Below are 14,963 nucleotides of genomic sequence, written 5' to 3' on the forward strand. Positions count from 1 at the left end.
TTTAAATTCTATAATTCAATTTGCTAACTACTAAAATACATTGGTAAATTAAATTTCTGCAGGCACAAATTACATCATTCAATTGAATTTCTGCAGGCACGGATACTACTAAAACTCTATCGCATGGATTACACAATATAAACCAATAATGTTACCTTCTCAAACATTAATTAAAAAAAAAAAAAAAAAAAAACCAAATCAATTTATATGACTCACAACACGAAAGTGGTAGTAAGAAAATTATAAAAAAAAAAATTAAAAAAAAAAAAAAAAAACAGCAATAAAAAAGAACAACACTCTTAATCTAGTCCTTACATTGAACTATTATGTAGGCAGTCACAAGAATAGAGATCAAGAGCAACTGGGATTTATAAATACCTAAACTGAATCATCCGACTTTCAATATTAATATAGTGTGAGGAAAGGAAGTGATGAAAGGGTTAGAAAGCCAAAGTCTGGCGTTAGGAAGCTGAAGGATTGCTATTTAAAATTGTAATCGTGGAACACAAAGAGTTGGGAATTTTTTTCTTTTTATTAGTATTTTTAAATTTAAGAAAATTAATTTTAAATTGTAGGACAACTTTAGGAAAAAGAATAGTAATGACATGGCAGCTGATGTGGCTCAATCTGAGCGTAATAACATTAAATTTTACACTTCAGCTTTTAGTAATATATAGATATAGATTATTAGGCTAAATTATAAATTATACTCCTAAAGTTTGGAAGTGTTCGAATTTTACATCCTGAAATTTCAGAATTTGAATTTTACTTTCTAAAGTTCTATTTTGTTTGTATCAATAGCCCCTTCATCCATATTTTCTGTTAAATATTATATAAACTTGTCAGGCTTATTTAGTTTGTTTAAAATTATGACAAATAACTTTAAAAAATATTTATGTTAAAAAAAACACACACACACACTATAACTACCACTAAATGCCACTTTAAAAGCTGAGCCTAAAACTCTTCTCAGTTCACTTAGGCCCTGGAAGCTAGAACCAACAGCAGTTCAAAATCACCATGGCCACAACAAACAACTTGCAAAAGAACATATATGTTTTGTCCTTCCCATATTTATGCCGACATCAATGCCGTATTCGTACGGTCCAAAGTGCAATGCTCATTGTCACTAGGAAAATTATTAGGTACTCCTGGAGTATCATAAATGCGTAGTCCCTCCTCTCACATGAATGGTGAGTCCCACCATGAATTTAATTAGTAGGACCCACCATTCATGTGAGAGAAAGGAGTACGTATTTATAGTACTCTGAGAGTACACAATAATTTCCCCATTGGTGATACTCCGAGAGTACACAATAGTGGCGTTTATGGTGACTGGTGAGTGTCCTGGAACAAATTACAAATGACATTTCTTTAACAACAAAATATCACAAAAAGTAAAGTTGAAAAGTCTGGTTAAGTTTGGCCGAGTCACCAGAGTTCTATGGACACAATCACATTTGTTAACGTATGATTAGGTTACATCACCTAATTTATACATGGGACTACTACTTCTATTTATGAAAATTAATTTAATCATCACTTGACAAGTTGTGGCAAAGCGTGTGCAAGAGTGTGTGTCTCTACCCTCTAGAATTTTCGTAACAATTTTTGCATTTTTTTTTTTTTCCTTTTAATATAATTTAATAATTACAATAAAAATAAGTACTTGAACAAGGATTTTTTTGAAACACAAAAAAGTGCCGATTGCGCTCACTTGACTTTACAGACATTTATAATGCATGGAAGTTGGAACCACAAATTTTTCTATTTCTTTCTCACCACATAAATAATGTATGGAAGTTTGAACCTCAAATATTTCTATTTCTTTCTCACCAGTATGAGTAACCATTCCCTTTGACGCGTTAAATGAATGTGTAAAGCAAACCCAGGTCTTATTCATCCACTCTTTTATACTTTTACTTTTCAAGTGGTTGTCCCTGGTTTTAATTCTACCATGATATGAATAGCTAGCGTGTAACTTGGTAATTTGTAAGTAAACGTGTTAAATACTTTTCTTCAGGGACAAGGAAATTTCACTAGAAAGTTCATTATTATTATTATTATTTTTTGAGAATCGAAAGTTCAATAATTTTTTGTTTCATTTCCTTGTCTTTCTTCCATTTTGTCAATCTTCTAAAGACACTATACATTCATAATAGTATAGATATTCATCCTTTGATTATTTGGTTCACTTACACAACAAAAGCCTATCCTTTAATCAATCCAGAGACTGACCCAATAGAAATATTTTCAATCTTCTTATGTCTTTCAGGCTATCAACAAACCATATATGGCAGACCCAACTTCATATGTAATAAAACCAGTTGTGGATATCATCCTTAAGAGTACTACCAAGTTGATCCGGGAGGAGTTTTCTAGAGTCCGTGGAATCAAGAAAGTTATAAAGGACCTGGAAAGTAAGCTCACTAGTATTCAAAGTGTGGTTGAAGATGCTGAGAACAAGCAAGTGAATGAGCCACATCTGAAAGATTGGCTCAGAAAGCTCCAGGATGCAGCTTCTGATGCTGAAGACATATTGGATGCTTTTACTACAGAAGCCTCTATTTGGAAAAAGGAACATAAATTCCTGACTACTCTGCAAGGACCATCCCGTAAACGGGATGCAGCGCGTAAAATTGAAAAAATTTTAGAAAGATTCGATAGGATCGCCAAAGAAAAAGAAGCTTTCCATCTCAACATCAAAGTTAATGGCGGTGATATTGTGAGCCCAAATTACACAGGCTATTTTGTGGACAAGTCAGGCGTAGTTGGCAGGGAGGATGATAAAGAAAGGATAATGCATATGCTGCTATCGAATGAATTCGATCAAGAAGGAGACGTTTCTGTGATTCCCATCATAGGGATGGGGGGCTTGGGAAAAACAACTGTTGCTCAGCTCCTCTTCAATGACGAAAGGGTAAATGAGCATTTTGAAGCCAAAATGTGGGTCTGCGTCACTGTCCAATTTGACCTGACCAGGATTCTCAAAGAAATGATACAATTTCATTCTAAGATGAAATTGGATGACAGCTCCACAAGCGACCTACAATCCCGGCTTCTAGAATACATGGCTGGACAATGTTTCTTACTTGTTCTAGATGATGTCTGGACTGAGGATTACCTAAAATGGGGGCCCCTAAAGGATCTCTTGAAACAAGGGGCAAAGGGAAGCAGAGTCTTGGTCACCAGTCGGATTACCAAGGTTAAGGATATCATAGGTACACAGCCGCCCCATCTTTTGGGGTATTTGCCCGAAGAGGAATGCTGGTCTTTGTTTGCAAAAACTGCATTTCAGGGTGTCAGTTTGTCCAGCCAAAGGCAGGAAGCCTTGGAAGACATTGGTAGAGAAATCGTCAGAAAGTGCAAAGGTCTCCCATTGGCAGTCAAGGCAATCGGAGGTCTGTTACGTGGTTGCGTTGATGATGTAAACAAGTGGAGGAAAATTCAAAGCAGTGAAATATGGGAGATAGAGGAAGAGAACTCTGGATATGACAAGCCCAAAATTTTGGCTATTCTGAAATTGAGCTATGACCATCTACCTTCTCATCTAAAGCGCTGTTTTTCTTACTGCTCCTTATTTCCTAAGGCCTACACTTTCCACAAGGAAGAGTTGATCAAGCTCTGGCTTGCGCAAAGGTTTATACAAGCCCAAGAACGAGAGAAGGAAGAGGAGACTGGAATCAAATATTTTGATGAGCTCTTTGGAAGGTCCTTCTTTCAAGTTTCAGTCATTGACAACAAGGAGATATTCAACATGCATGATCTTATCCATGACTTGGCACTGTCGATTTCAAGCCCCAGTTGTTGTCTAATTAATGATAATGAGCCATACAATTTCTGTGAACAACATCGTCATATGAGCTTGGTTGGTAATGATGTTGAGCAGCCTATGTTGAAGATTGTTGAGAAGGCTACAAAGTTGCGGTCACTTCTATTTCCTAGTCACCACTTGAAAAACTTTGGTCAGGCCCTGGACAAAGTATTTCGTACAATGGAATGCATACGGACATTGGATCTTAGTTCAAGTGCAATCTTGGAATTGCCTAGCTCAATTGAAAAGTTGAAGTTGCTACGCTACCTTGACCTCTCTAGAACAGAAATCAAAGTTCTCCCCAACTCAATTTGCAAACTCTACCATTTGGAAACATTGAAACTCTTGGGGTGCCCTTATCTTTACGAATTGCCCAAGGACCTAAGGAAGTTGGTTAATTTGCGACATTTGGAGCTCGATGATTTATTCTGGGTCAAGCTCTCCACCCTGCCACCAAACGTGGGGGAGATAACCTCTCTGCATGATTGGCATGTATTTCAGGTCAGCCACAAGACTGGATACAGAATTGAAGAACTAAAGAACATGACGTATCTTTCAGGAACATTGCATATCTCAAAGCTAGAAAATGCAGTTAATGCAGGAGAGGCTAAATTGAACCAGAAGAAGTACCTTCAGAAGTTGGTGTTTGAATGGAGTGACAGGATTGTCAATACACATGATGAAGCAACTGAAAAGAGTTTCCTTGAAGACCTACAACCTCACTTAAACCTCAAAGAACTCCAAATATGTCATTACAGGGGCAATGAATTTCCAGCTTGGATGAGAGAAGGGCAGCTCCAAAATTTGGTCAGAGTTACCTTGAATGATTGCACAAAATGCAAAACTCTCACTCTAGGTGAGCTACCCAATCTTGAAGTGCTCTACATCAAAGGTATGCTGGAGTTGGAGAAATGGCCAGAGGTTGAATGCCCTTCCCTCAAGTGGCTAAAGTTTAGCAACTGCCCCAAGCTAAGGGAGCTGCCCAACGTCTTTCCTATGTTGAGTTTCCCGAAGATCAAAAGGTGCAAATCCTTAAGGGTGCTTCCAGTGGTTCTAAGTTTGAAGACTCTAAAGCTTATTGACAATCCTATTCTGGAGGATTGGCATGGAACTTGGATTACTTGGGATGCTATAGATGATCAAGGCCAATGGTCAAGTGGGGAACAATGGTCCTTCGAAAATTTGTTGGAACTGAATGTTATAAGCTGCCCTAAGCTGAAGGCACTGCCAAAATACTTTGATCCAGAAAAGTTGGAGATCAACGGGTGTGAGTTGTTAGTTGCTCTCCCAGAACAACATTTTGCCCAACGTCTTCGGCATTTAGCACTGTATGCCTGTCATGATGGAACCTTAGTGAGGGCAATACCAAATACCAGCTCTCTATGCTCACTGGTTATATCCGGCATCTCAAACCTCACCTCACTTCCAAAATGGCCCCAACTTCCTGGCCTCAAGGCGTTGTACATTCATGATTGCAAAGATTTGATGTCTTTGTCCGAGAGCAAAGAAGGATCGCTGCTAACTTTGATATCTCTCACACTACTTTCCATCCGAAACTGTCCAATGCTTGTGACATTAACTGAGGAGCTACCTGCTACGCTGGAGTGTTTGAGTATTGGCTCATGCCCCTTTCTGCAGTGTCTAGGCTCCAAGGAGATATTGAAAAACCTCCATTCACTTAAGGACCTTTACATTGAGGACTGCCCTATGCTCCAGTCCTTGCCTGAGGATGGGCTTCCCAGCTCGCTACAACATTTGCAAATACAGAAGTGTCCACTATTGGCAAAGCGATGTCAAAAGGAGGGAGGAGGTGGAGGAGGTCCAGATAGGCCAAAGGTTATGCACATTCCTGACCTGGAGATTGATTTCCCTAAAGATTCTTCAACATCAGCTTTGCCCTAGAAGAAACCATCAGAACCAGCTTGCAATCGTCTTTCTTCCACACCCTGGAGGTTAGTACTCTATATACCATATATCGTTTTACAGACTTATAGTATCATTTAATGTCAACTATTTAACACAAAATGAGCTAGAACATCAACTCTCATAAATTCAAATATGCCAAGTCCTTGAAATATTTAACATTTTATATATGAAGCTTACTCTTTTTAATGTGTTTGGATGCAATTTATGTTTCTTTAGACCTGGCAAACTTAAAATGGAATATTAGTAATTTATTTCTACGGAAAATTTTCCATTCTATATGACATGGAATCATGAGCTGCTCCCTGCATGAAACCAAGATTTAAAGGTTCAAGCTGCAACCTCTTCACTTCCACACATTCAAGTTAATTTTTGCTTTATTCACTTGTAGCATTGTTTCTCTGCTTCTTTTTACCTTTTTCTGTTCTCCCTCACGTGCAAACATGCTATAGTAACAGTTTTGAGTATTAATGATGGATTTTTCTATCAGTTTCTCCATATATATATATATATATCTGTGAATCTCTAAATTTATGTTTTCATTGTAAGTGCTCCTTATAGTTATTATTATATTTAATTTTGTTTCAGGGATTGTAAGTGCTCCTTATAGTTATTAGTATATTTAATTTTGTTTCAGGGATAGATATAATTGATGCACGACCAACTAAAAAACAACCAAATTCATCTCACTTAAAGCAAAGTCACAAAGGTAACAGGCAAAACTCTCTCTTTTATTCAACTCCACCTTATGAGCTAACCACAACATAATATGGTGCTCTCTCATGTATCTTGTTCCATCCTTAAAAGGATGGCTTGATTCACAATACTGTTGTGTTGTTTAATGATGTGTTACAACCGCTGAGAAAGAACCAACTCTTCGTTGTCCAACTTTTTGCACCATAAACAAAACTTCTTTGACTGAAAAACCTTTAACGTGATTGTTAGAATTAAATTTGTCTAACAAGTTAATTTGGTATTCCTTAATCCAAAGGGGTAACATAATTGACTGCAGATCATGTAACACCCCAACCTAATTGCATAATTAATTTTATGTGTTTATATGCATGTTATTATCTTAATTACTTTTAAGTGCATGAAACTTTGATATTGTGATATTATAGAATATACATGCTCTTTTAATGTTGTAGAAAGAAATTTTATAAAGGTAAGGATATATATATATATATGTACAAAGTTATATTATTCTTTGGGCCTTTCTACAAATATAAGTTTATAAGAGGTGAAAAGTATAAATGCCAAAAGTTGAAAAAGTGGGTTGTGATATTTTCTTCCTTGGCATTACACATATCCCACCCCAAAAGTCCACTACCCTTATCTTCTTTGCTGCTCCAGAACAGCTCCTTAGTTCATCTTTTCTTTGCTCCTTTGTTTTCTTCTCTCTTTGCTCTTATACGGCCACATCTCTCTCTCACTGAAAATCCTAGTTTCTCAAAGAAGAAATTAAGAGCTTAACACTAAAGTTTTAGCTTCAAAGTTTGTGGGTAAGTAATTGAAACTTCATCTGATTTTGTGTATTTTGATAGTATAATTGTTTGTTTATTTTCACTCTTTGTTCTCTACTCTGATTTTGGAAGCTGAACTTGTGATTATATTTTAGTAACTTGAAAGATTGATGATATTGTGGTCTATTGGATGCTTTTTAGGGTATTTTAATATGTATTGTATAGGTATAAAAATACCCAAATGAAATGAAGGACAATTGCTATTAGTTGATGATTTTGTAAGAACATATGCTGAAACTGTCACTGTGACAGATTTGATGTCTACAACAAGAAAAATCTTTATTAAATCATTTTCTATGAATTAGGATGCTAGGAGTAGTTTTTATGAATTATAAGACAGACATGGTTGTATTGGAAGTGGTCTCACAGCATTTGGATTGATATAAAAATAATGGTTTAATTTTTAAGTTGCATGAATTTCTGTCAAGACAGATTTGAACACTTTGTCTTGTATGATTTTTAATAAATCATTGTTTTATTCTTTGACACCGAAATTTTTATGGTATATATTAGACATACAGGAGAGTAGCTCTGTAAAATTTCGTGACATTTTGATGTGTGTGGACAGCTCATTCATATTTTACAAATGGGGCATACGCTGCTGAAATGAGCAGTGAACAACATATGTTGCACCTGACTTTGTGGATTTAATTCTCAAACTATGGTGAATGTTTTGAGCTATAATTTAATATGCTCATTCTTTGGTATATTTGGATCATATAAAAATTTTATGCCTTGGTTTCTCTATGGTTTAATAAATAATGTGTTTGATGATTGTATCATGTGCTTTGGGGAAACTTATGTGATGAGAAGTAAGAATTTTCTTGATTTCGAGAGTTAGGCTGTGATTGAGGTATAAGTTTAAATACTTAGGAAGAGCTTGTCAATAATAAGTTTTGGTTTTTCATTTAGGTGGCGACAACGAGAACACGGACACTTGAGCTCCTCTTGTACAATCTCTCGCGTCTTCTGTTTTCAGGTAAGGGATTTGTGACATGTGTTTTTGATAAGTATAAAGATTGTTTAGAAAAATATTATACATTAAAGTTTTTAATTAGAGATATTACATATAAACATGATTTAAGTAAAATATGTGTTCGTGAGTTGTTCAATCTTATATACATAATAATTTTAGCATATTAATGCTATTATTTATATCACGAACACAGTATTTAAGAATGAAGTGGATATGCTATTGTTGTGAAACATTTATGTAAAAGCAAAGTTATCAGAAAAATATAGTTTTCAGTTATTCCATTGTTATGATTTGAACTCAGCCAATAGGGATTATAGTACTAGTATTTCCATGGAGATTTTAATTGGCCATTAAAAGTGAGATTGGCTCTGTTGTACCCGCCCTTGTTGGTAACAGCCAACTTGTGGAAGATATCAACCTACCCCCATGGTTAAAATATGTATTATGATATGATTCGGAAATTACCTAGCACTGTGGGGAATGCTGAATGTCTGGCACTCTGTGCTGGAAGCCTCCCAAAGTTGTGACAGACTTACAATTGGATTAACTAATATGTATTATAAATGAGCTATTAAGCAATTTGAAAATTATAAGAAAAGTATAATGATAAGAAAGGTATGTTGAATGTGTTATAAGTCTGATAAAAAGTTATGCTAAAGTATTTACAGTCTATTCAAAGATAAGATTACTGAATTATATTTACGTTCCTTATTATGTTCTTATTTTCCTCTAAATGCTCGTAATTTTTTTAAAGAACAATAAGAACAGTAGGAAGACTATTTTATCAAAGCTGGCATATCCATAAAATATTTGATTTACATGCATTCTTATTAAAGGCCCATGGAGCTTAAAACCTTACTGGGTTTCAGCTCACCCTATTATATTTCAGTGCACAGATTCTTCCTGGGAGCAGCGAGAGTATTAGAGGTGACAAGGATTCTGTGATTCTCGTTTGTTAGAATGTATAGTTTTTTTGTTGTATAGTAGTTAGCTCTTTTGTTGTATAGGAGGTATCAAGATGTACTTGATCCTTGAGCACAGATGTAATTCGGAACCTTAGTTTATTTTGAACCCCAGTTGCATATCTTTGGGGTTAGGTTTGTAATAAGAGTTTTGCTAAACGTTTAGTTATGTAATGTTTACACGGATACCTTAAGTTTTAACCAGGTGGTAATCTTCCAAGTTCAAAGGAAATGAAATTTCAAGGTTTTCATCGTTTTTGTATATTGTGGCTTTTATGCAAGAAACTAAGCAGGAATTCAAGAAACAAATTCTTGATAAGCACCTTCAGTTTAGGTTAATTCATGTTAGTATTAAGGTAAACTTGATATTAACATGCCGGTCATGCTCTAAATTCTAAAGTACAGGTTTGGATCGTGACAGTTGTGATATCAGAGCATAAGTTATGATTTTATAGACTTTTAGCTAGATGTAAGTGTTTTTAGAAGTCAGAAAGGGTAGCTTGGGTAGATTAGTAAATGCACATCTCTTCGGAGACATTTAAATTTTTGTTTTGTGAATTCTTTTGTGCTCTATGTTTGTATAATTGCATGCCTAATTTACCACACATACATGTTGAGTTTATATTATAATGTTCATGATTATGAATATGTTAATTAAAAAAAAAAAATGGTATCCTAGCATGTATGATGTCGTTTCTTAATAGGATGCAAGTTTCAGATATAAGCAATATGTGCAACCAAGTGTTGGAGGAGATTGCCCAAAGGGCAGCTAATATCCATCCTCCAGCTGGAGTTAGTCAAGGTTCTCCCCAAAAGGCTTTTCTAATGCAAAGGCCTCCTTCTTTTAGTGGCACTACAAATCCATTAGAAGCAGAAAGTTGGGTTTTTAAGATGGAAAAGATTTTTAAATTCCTTGGATGCACGGATTCTCAAAAGGTGAATTATGCTACATATATGTTTGAAGGTCCTGCTGAAATATGGTGGAAGTCAGCAGAGAGACTCCTATTAGAAGGAAGAGGTGATAATGCCCAGATTAGTTGGGCAGAATTTGTGAAGAAATTTTATGATCAATATTTTACGGAACGCTTCAGAGATAAACAAGCTGAAAATTTCGAGGAACTTGTCCAAGGGAATATGGGGGTTGCTCAATATGAAGCAAAGTTTACTGAGTTGTCTCGTTTTTCTCCTCACCTTGTTTCTACTGAAGCTTTAAGGGTTAAGAAGTTTCGTAAAGGGCTGAATTTCAAAATCAGACAACGTTTGACTACTTCTCTGGTTGAGGACTACAAGAGTTTGGTTACACTTGCTGAAGCTGTAGAAGAAGACATTCAAGAACGTATTAAAATGAAAGCAGTAATGGAACAGAATAAAGGCGAGACAGTGAAGTTTAACCAGCCCTGGAAAGGAAAATCCAACTCCTCCAAGAAGAATACCACTAAGTACCTGCCAAGAGTTGTAGAAAAATGTGCCCATTGTGGAAGGCCTCATTCTGGGGAATGCCGTGCTGCCAACAATACATGTTTTCGTTGTGGGAAACCTGGTCATTTTATTAAGGATTGTCGAAATAATTCTAACAAAGGGAACTCCACTGCCGGAAGTGGACAAAAGAGGCCTATGGTCCGGGGAAGAGTTTTTGCCCTCACGGAACAAGATACACAAGCAGCACCGGGTGTGGTATTAGGTACTCTCAATATTTGCTCTAAAGCTACTCATGTTTTATTTGATTCTGGCTCTTCACACTCTTTTATATCCCTTGCTTTTGCTGATATGTTACACATGAGTCCTAAGTTGTTGGATTGTGAACTATGGGTGTTTACTCCTTCGAGTGTAATTTTGTGTGCTCAATGGGTGTATCGAAGTTGTGTTATAAATATTGCTGATAGGGAGTTAATTGCAGATTTAATATTGTTAAATATGCATGACTTTGATGCCATTTTGGGTATGGACTGGTTGTCGACTCACCATGCAATTGTAGAATGTTTTGAGAAACGTGTAATCTTTCATATACCTGGTCAATCTAAATTTTATTTTGATGAAGATAGAAAGGTTAAACCATTAAGTATAATTTCTGCTCTTCAAGCTAGTAATATGCTTAAAAATGGGTGCAATGGCTTTTTGGCATATATGATTAACTCTTAAGTTATTTTAAGAACAATAAGAACAGTAGGAAGACTATTTTATCAAAGTTGGCATATTCATAAAATATTTGATTTACATGCATTCTTATTAAAGGCCCATGGAGCTTAAAACCTTACTGGACTTCGCAGCTCACCCTATTATATTTCAGTGCACAGGTTCTTCCTAGAAGCAGCGAGAGTATTAAAAGTGGCAAGGATTCTGTGATTCTCGTTTGTTAAAATGTATAGTTTTTTTGTTGTATAGTAGTTAGCTCTTTTGTTGTATAGGAGGTATCAAGATGTACTTGATCCTTGAGCACAGATGTAATTCGGAACCTTAGTTTGTTTATAATCCCAGTTGTATATCTTTGGGATTAGGTTTGTAATAAGAGTTTTGCTAAACGTTTAGCTATGTAATGTTTACACGGATACCTTAAGTTTCAGCCAAGTGGTAATCTTCCAAGTTTAAAAGAAATGAAATTTCAAGGTTTTCATCGTTTTTGTATATTGTGGCTTTTATGCAAGAAAATAAACAGGAATTCAAGAAACAAATTCTTGATAAGCACCTTCAGCTTAGGTTGATTCGTGTTAGTATTAAGGTAAACTTGATATTAACATGCCGGTCATGCTCTAAATTTTAAAGTACAGGTTCAGGTCATGACAGATCGCATACCATGAAATGAAGGTTACTGGTTCAAATCTCTCTCCCAACCCTTCAGGTAGGGTAAACTTCACTCAATTAAGAGAGAGAGAGAAAGAAAGAGAATACCACACGCCACATCTAATTACCTATATGTTACATCTCCTTGTATCCGTTTACCTTGTTCCACCCTGTTTCATAAATTGGTTACCTTCTCTTGGAGGTGTTCACTTGAAAAAAAATTGGTATAGGGAACAGGTCTCATTTTGTAAATAATGATCTTGGTCAAATCAGTATTGATTCACATTTTTTATAGGGGCCATTGCCACAGAGGTCTATCAGAGTGATATTGATGCAGACGAAGCTGTTGATGAGGTACTAAATGAACCAAAAGCAGAATGGGAAGAGACTGGATTCAAACTATCTTTTTCAGCAAGTCAAAGCAAATCAAGCTCCACAAAGGTTACCGTCTTTCTCAATCTGATGATCTTAAAATCCCTTTTGCTTCTAACAGTCAGTTCTCATTGTATTGTACCTATTATGAAGGATTCCTCCAATGAATTCACCAGACAAGCATTGGGTCAGTGTTCTTCTGAGTCTATTGACAGGATTGGGCATGAAGGGGGTTCTACTGAGTCTATTGACAGTGAGGACGATGATATAAAGTCCTTTTACACTTCCTTGGGAGCCGATTCTCAGTCTGCATCCAACAGTGTCATTACAAATGTCCAGTCCAAGAAAACCAGGCCAGGTCAATTCAACATAGACAAGGCTTTGGACATGGTAAAAAATGTATTAACAACCGACTTCTCTTCTGCATGTCATCCTGGTTGTTCCATTTCTTTGAATTCAGCATTAGAATTGTTGTGTTACATGGATGAAAATGATGGCATCTCGGTTAAAATGAAAGACCTAGTGCTTCAAATCTCAAAGGACTTCACAGTTCTGAAAATCCGTTTCTACCAAGCCAGTAACACCATCCAAAGGTGCACCAATCTGATCAAGCCTATGGCTGAGATAGCATCTCAACTAGATGAGAATAAACAGAAGTTCTTGAAACTCGATTCAGTTGAGGCAACAATTCAAAGGAGTATTATTGAGGCTGAAACACAGATCAATGAGCACATGCACGACAAAGTTGGAAGGAGTATCTCTGGAGCTGAAGGACAGATAAATGAGCTAAAACAAAAAATAGATTCTTTGACAAAACAAAAGGAAAAAGCAAAGCAAGAAAAGAAAACAATCTATTCTGAAGGAAAGAAGCTGAAGGAAAAGTGGGATGCGGCAGCTAATGCAGAGGAGGAGAAGAAGGAAGCTGAGAGGATCAAGAGGGAGATTGAAGAAAAGTGGTCGGACTACAACAAACAGTTTGAGAACTTTACATGCAATGGAGGTTAGAATTTTCTGTTTTAGTAATTACTATTTCATCAACTCAAAAATTCTTGTATGCGAATCATGAACTCTTCTGACTATTCATTTGAACTTCTACTAGTCTCTTTAAATGTGAACCTGCAGCTTCAGTGAAAATCAATGTACAAATAAAAAAACAAAGAGGATGTCAGAGGGTTTTTCTTTTTTGATATTAACAAGAATGATCCATTAATAGATTAGTGACAACTTTCATTTGTTGCAGGAATCAACGTGAATAATATAGGCCAGGCTGAAGAACAACCAAATTAATTCACTTCGATTAATGCTAAAGCCAAAAGGGTAAATTTACAATAATCTGTTTTACTGACATCAGACCAAGTTGGATATATAATTTTGTGCTTATGTATGTATGAGAGAGAGAGAGAGAGAGAGAGATTCATGTTGAAAGGGAGGTCGCTTCAAAATGTTTTCAGGAAAGAATTCAAAAGTGAAGATGCTGGAGCCAACATAATCATCTGCTAGGAGCATATCATAGTGCAGGCCCAGCATAACATAGAGTTCTGAATGAAGTTATACACATCAAACATTAAGCTATTCGTGATGAAAAAATTAAGCAACTGCAACTTTGAAGGAATTATAAAGGATTATATGCTGATATTGTTCAAGTTGTTATGCAGGACGTCAGATACAGGTCATTCTTGTGTATATAAGGAATTCTATCCAAAATAGGATTCTATGTAGCCATTGCAGAATTCCTTTAGTTTTTTATTCGAGTTAGGTGCTGCTTTTTTTATCTTCTTGTTCTACAGCTGGCTGAATGTAGTTAGTTACTTAGTTTGGTTTTGTTTTGATGACAGTATAATTTGCAGCTGGTTTGTAATGTTGTTTTTTGTTGAATAAAATCTAGCTCATCCAAAATAAATAAATAAAGAAGATTGCATTGCTGGTTTGAAATTGTCTGTATTAAATATTATATTTAGTGTTTTAATATTGTATTCTAGGGTGAGGTGTATGTAAGTCTCTTTTCTTATTTTTATTTTTAGGAGTCTCCACCAACCATTAATTTAAGGTGTAATTGGTTACCTATTTATCTTTTGTTTTTTAACCCAATCTTTATATATCTAAAAGTTGTAGTGTAGCATTTATTATTGCTACACTTCTGTTAAGCTACACTAGCAGCTATATCATTATTTTTTTTTCGTCCTTTTTATAATATATATATATATATATGCAATAAATTTTCACTCTATCATTGTGCCAGATTATCAACTTATTTTCAACCTCTTTTTTTCTCTTTTTGAACTTTTATTCTCCCTATTCTCAAAACAAAACAAAAACAAAAACAAAAAAAACAAAAAAAAAACCCTCATCTTCTCTTTATTAGTCCACATCTACTGTTACACTTCCTCAAATCTTTCTCCTCCCTCATTGCCTCTTTATCTCCCTATTACTCTTTACTTTACCATTAAACTTCTTTCCTCCTTTCCTTTTTCTTTTATTTTGATTTTTCTTCTCCTTGTCTTATTTTGTATAAATTTGATATAATTTCTTCTATTCATTCCATTTTTTTTTTTCACAAAAAAAATTGTAAGTACTCTCTCTCTCTCTCTCTCTCTCTCTCTCTCTCTCTCTCTCAT

At 35.5% G+C, this 14,963-nt stretch overlaps 1 protein-coding gene across 6 annotated transcripts; it reads left to right on the plus strand.

The window, feature by feature from the left end:
- Positions 1-2,098: 2,098 nt before the first annotated feature.
- On the plus strand, positions 2,099-14,280 carry LOC111997559 (putative disease resistance protein RGA3). Of its 6 annotated transcripts, none has more exons than XM_065778948.1 (7): positions 5,746-5,766; positions 6,375-6,446; positions 8,173-8,239; positions 9,903-10,879; positions 12,272-12,417; positions 12,502-13,348; positions 13,589-14,280. In XM_065778948.1, exons 4-7 carry the CDS (start codon positions 9,904-9,906, stop codon positions 13,633-13,635), a joined length of 2,016 nt encoding a protein of 671 aa, XP_065635020.1. In that variant the 5' UTR covers positions 5,746-5,766; positions 6,375-6,446; positions 8,173-8,239; position 9,903; the 3' UTR covers positions 13,636-14,280. The 6 variants fall into 6 exon arrangements, with proteins under 6 accessions (XP_065635019.1, XP_065635017.1, XP_065635018.1 ...); XM_065778949.1 differs by lacking the exons at positions 5,746-5,766; positions 6,375-6,446 and adding an exon at positions 7,022-7,239 and having other exon boundaries at positions 13,589-13,665; positions 13,800-14,280; XM_024029659.2 differs by lacking the exons at positions 5,746-5,766; positions 6,375-6,446 and adding an exon at positions 7,022-7,239.
- Positions 14,281-14,963: the final 683 nt, after the last annotated feature.

This window comes from Quercus suber, unplaced genomic scaffold (assembly GCF_002906115.3).
Source record: "Quercus suber isolate HL8 unplaced genomic scaffold, Cork oak 2.0 scaffold_194, whole genome shotgun sequence".
NCBI classification, from domain to species: Eukaryota; Viridiplantae; Streptophyta; class Magnoliopsida; order Fagales; family Fagaceae; genus Quercus; species Quercus suber.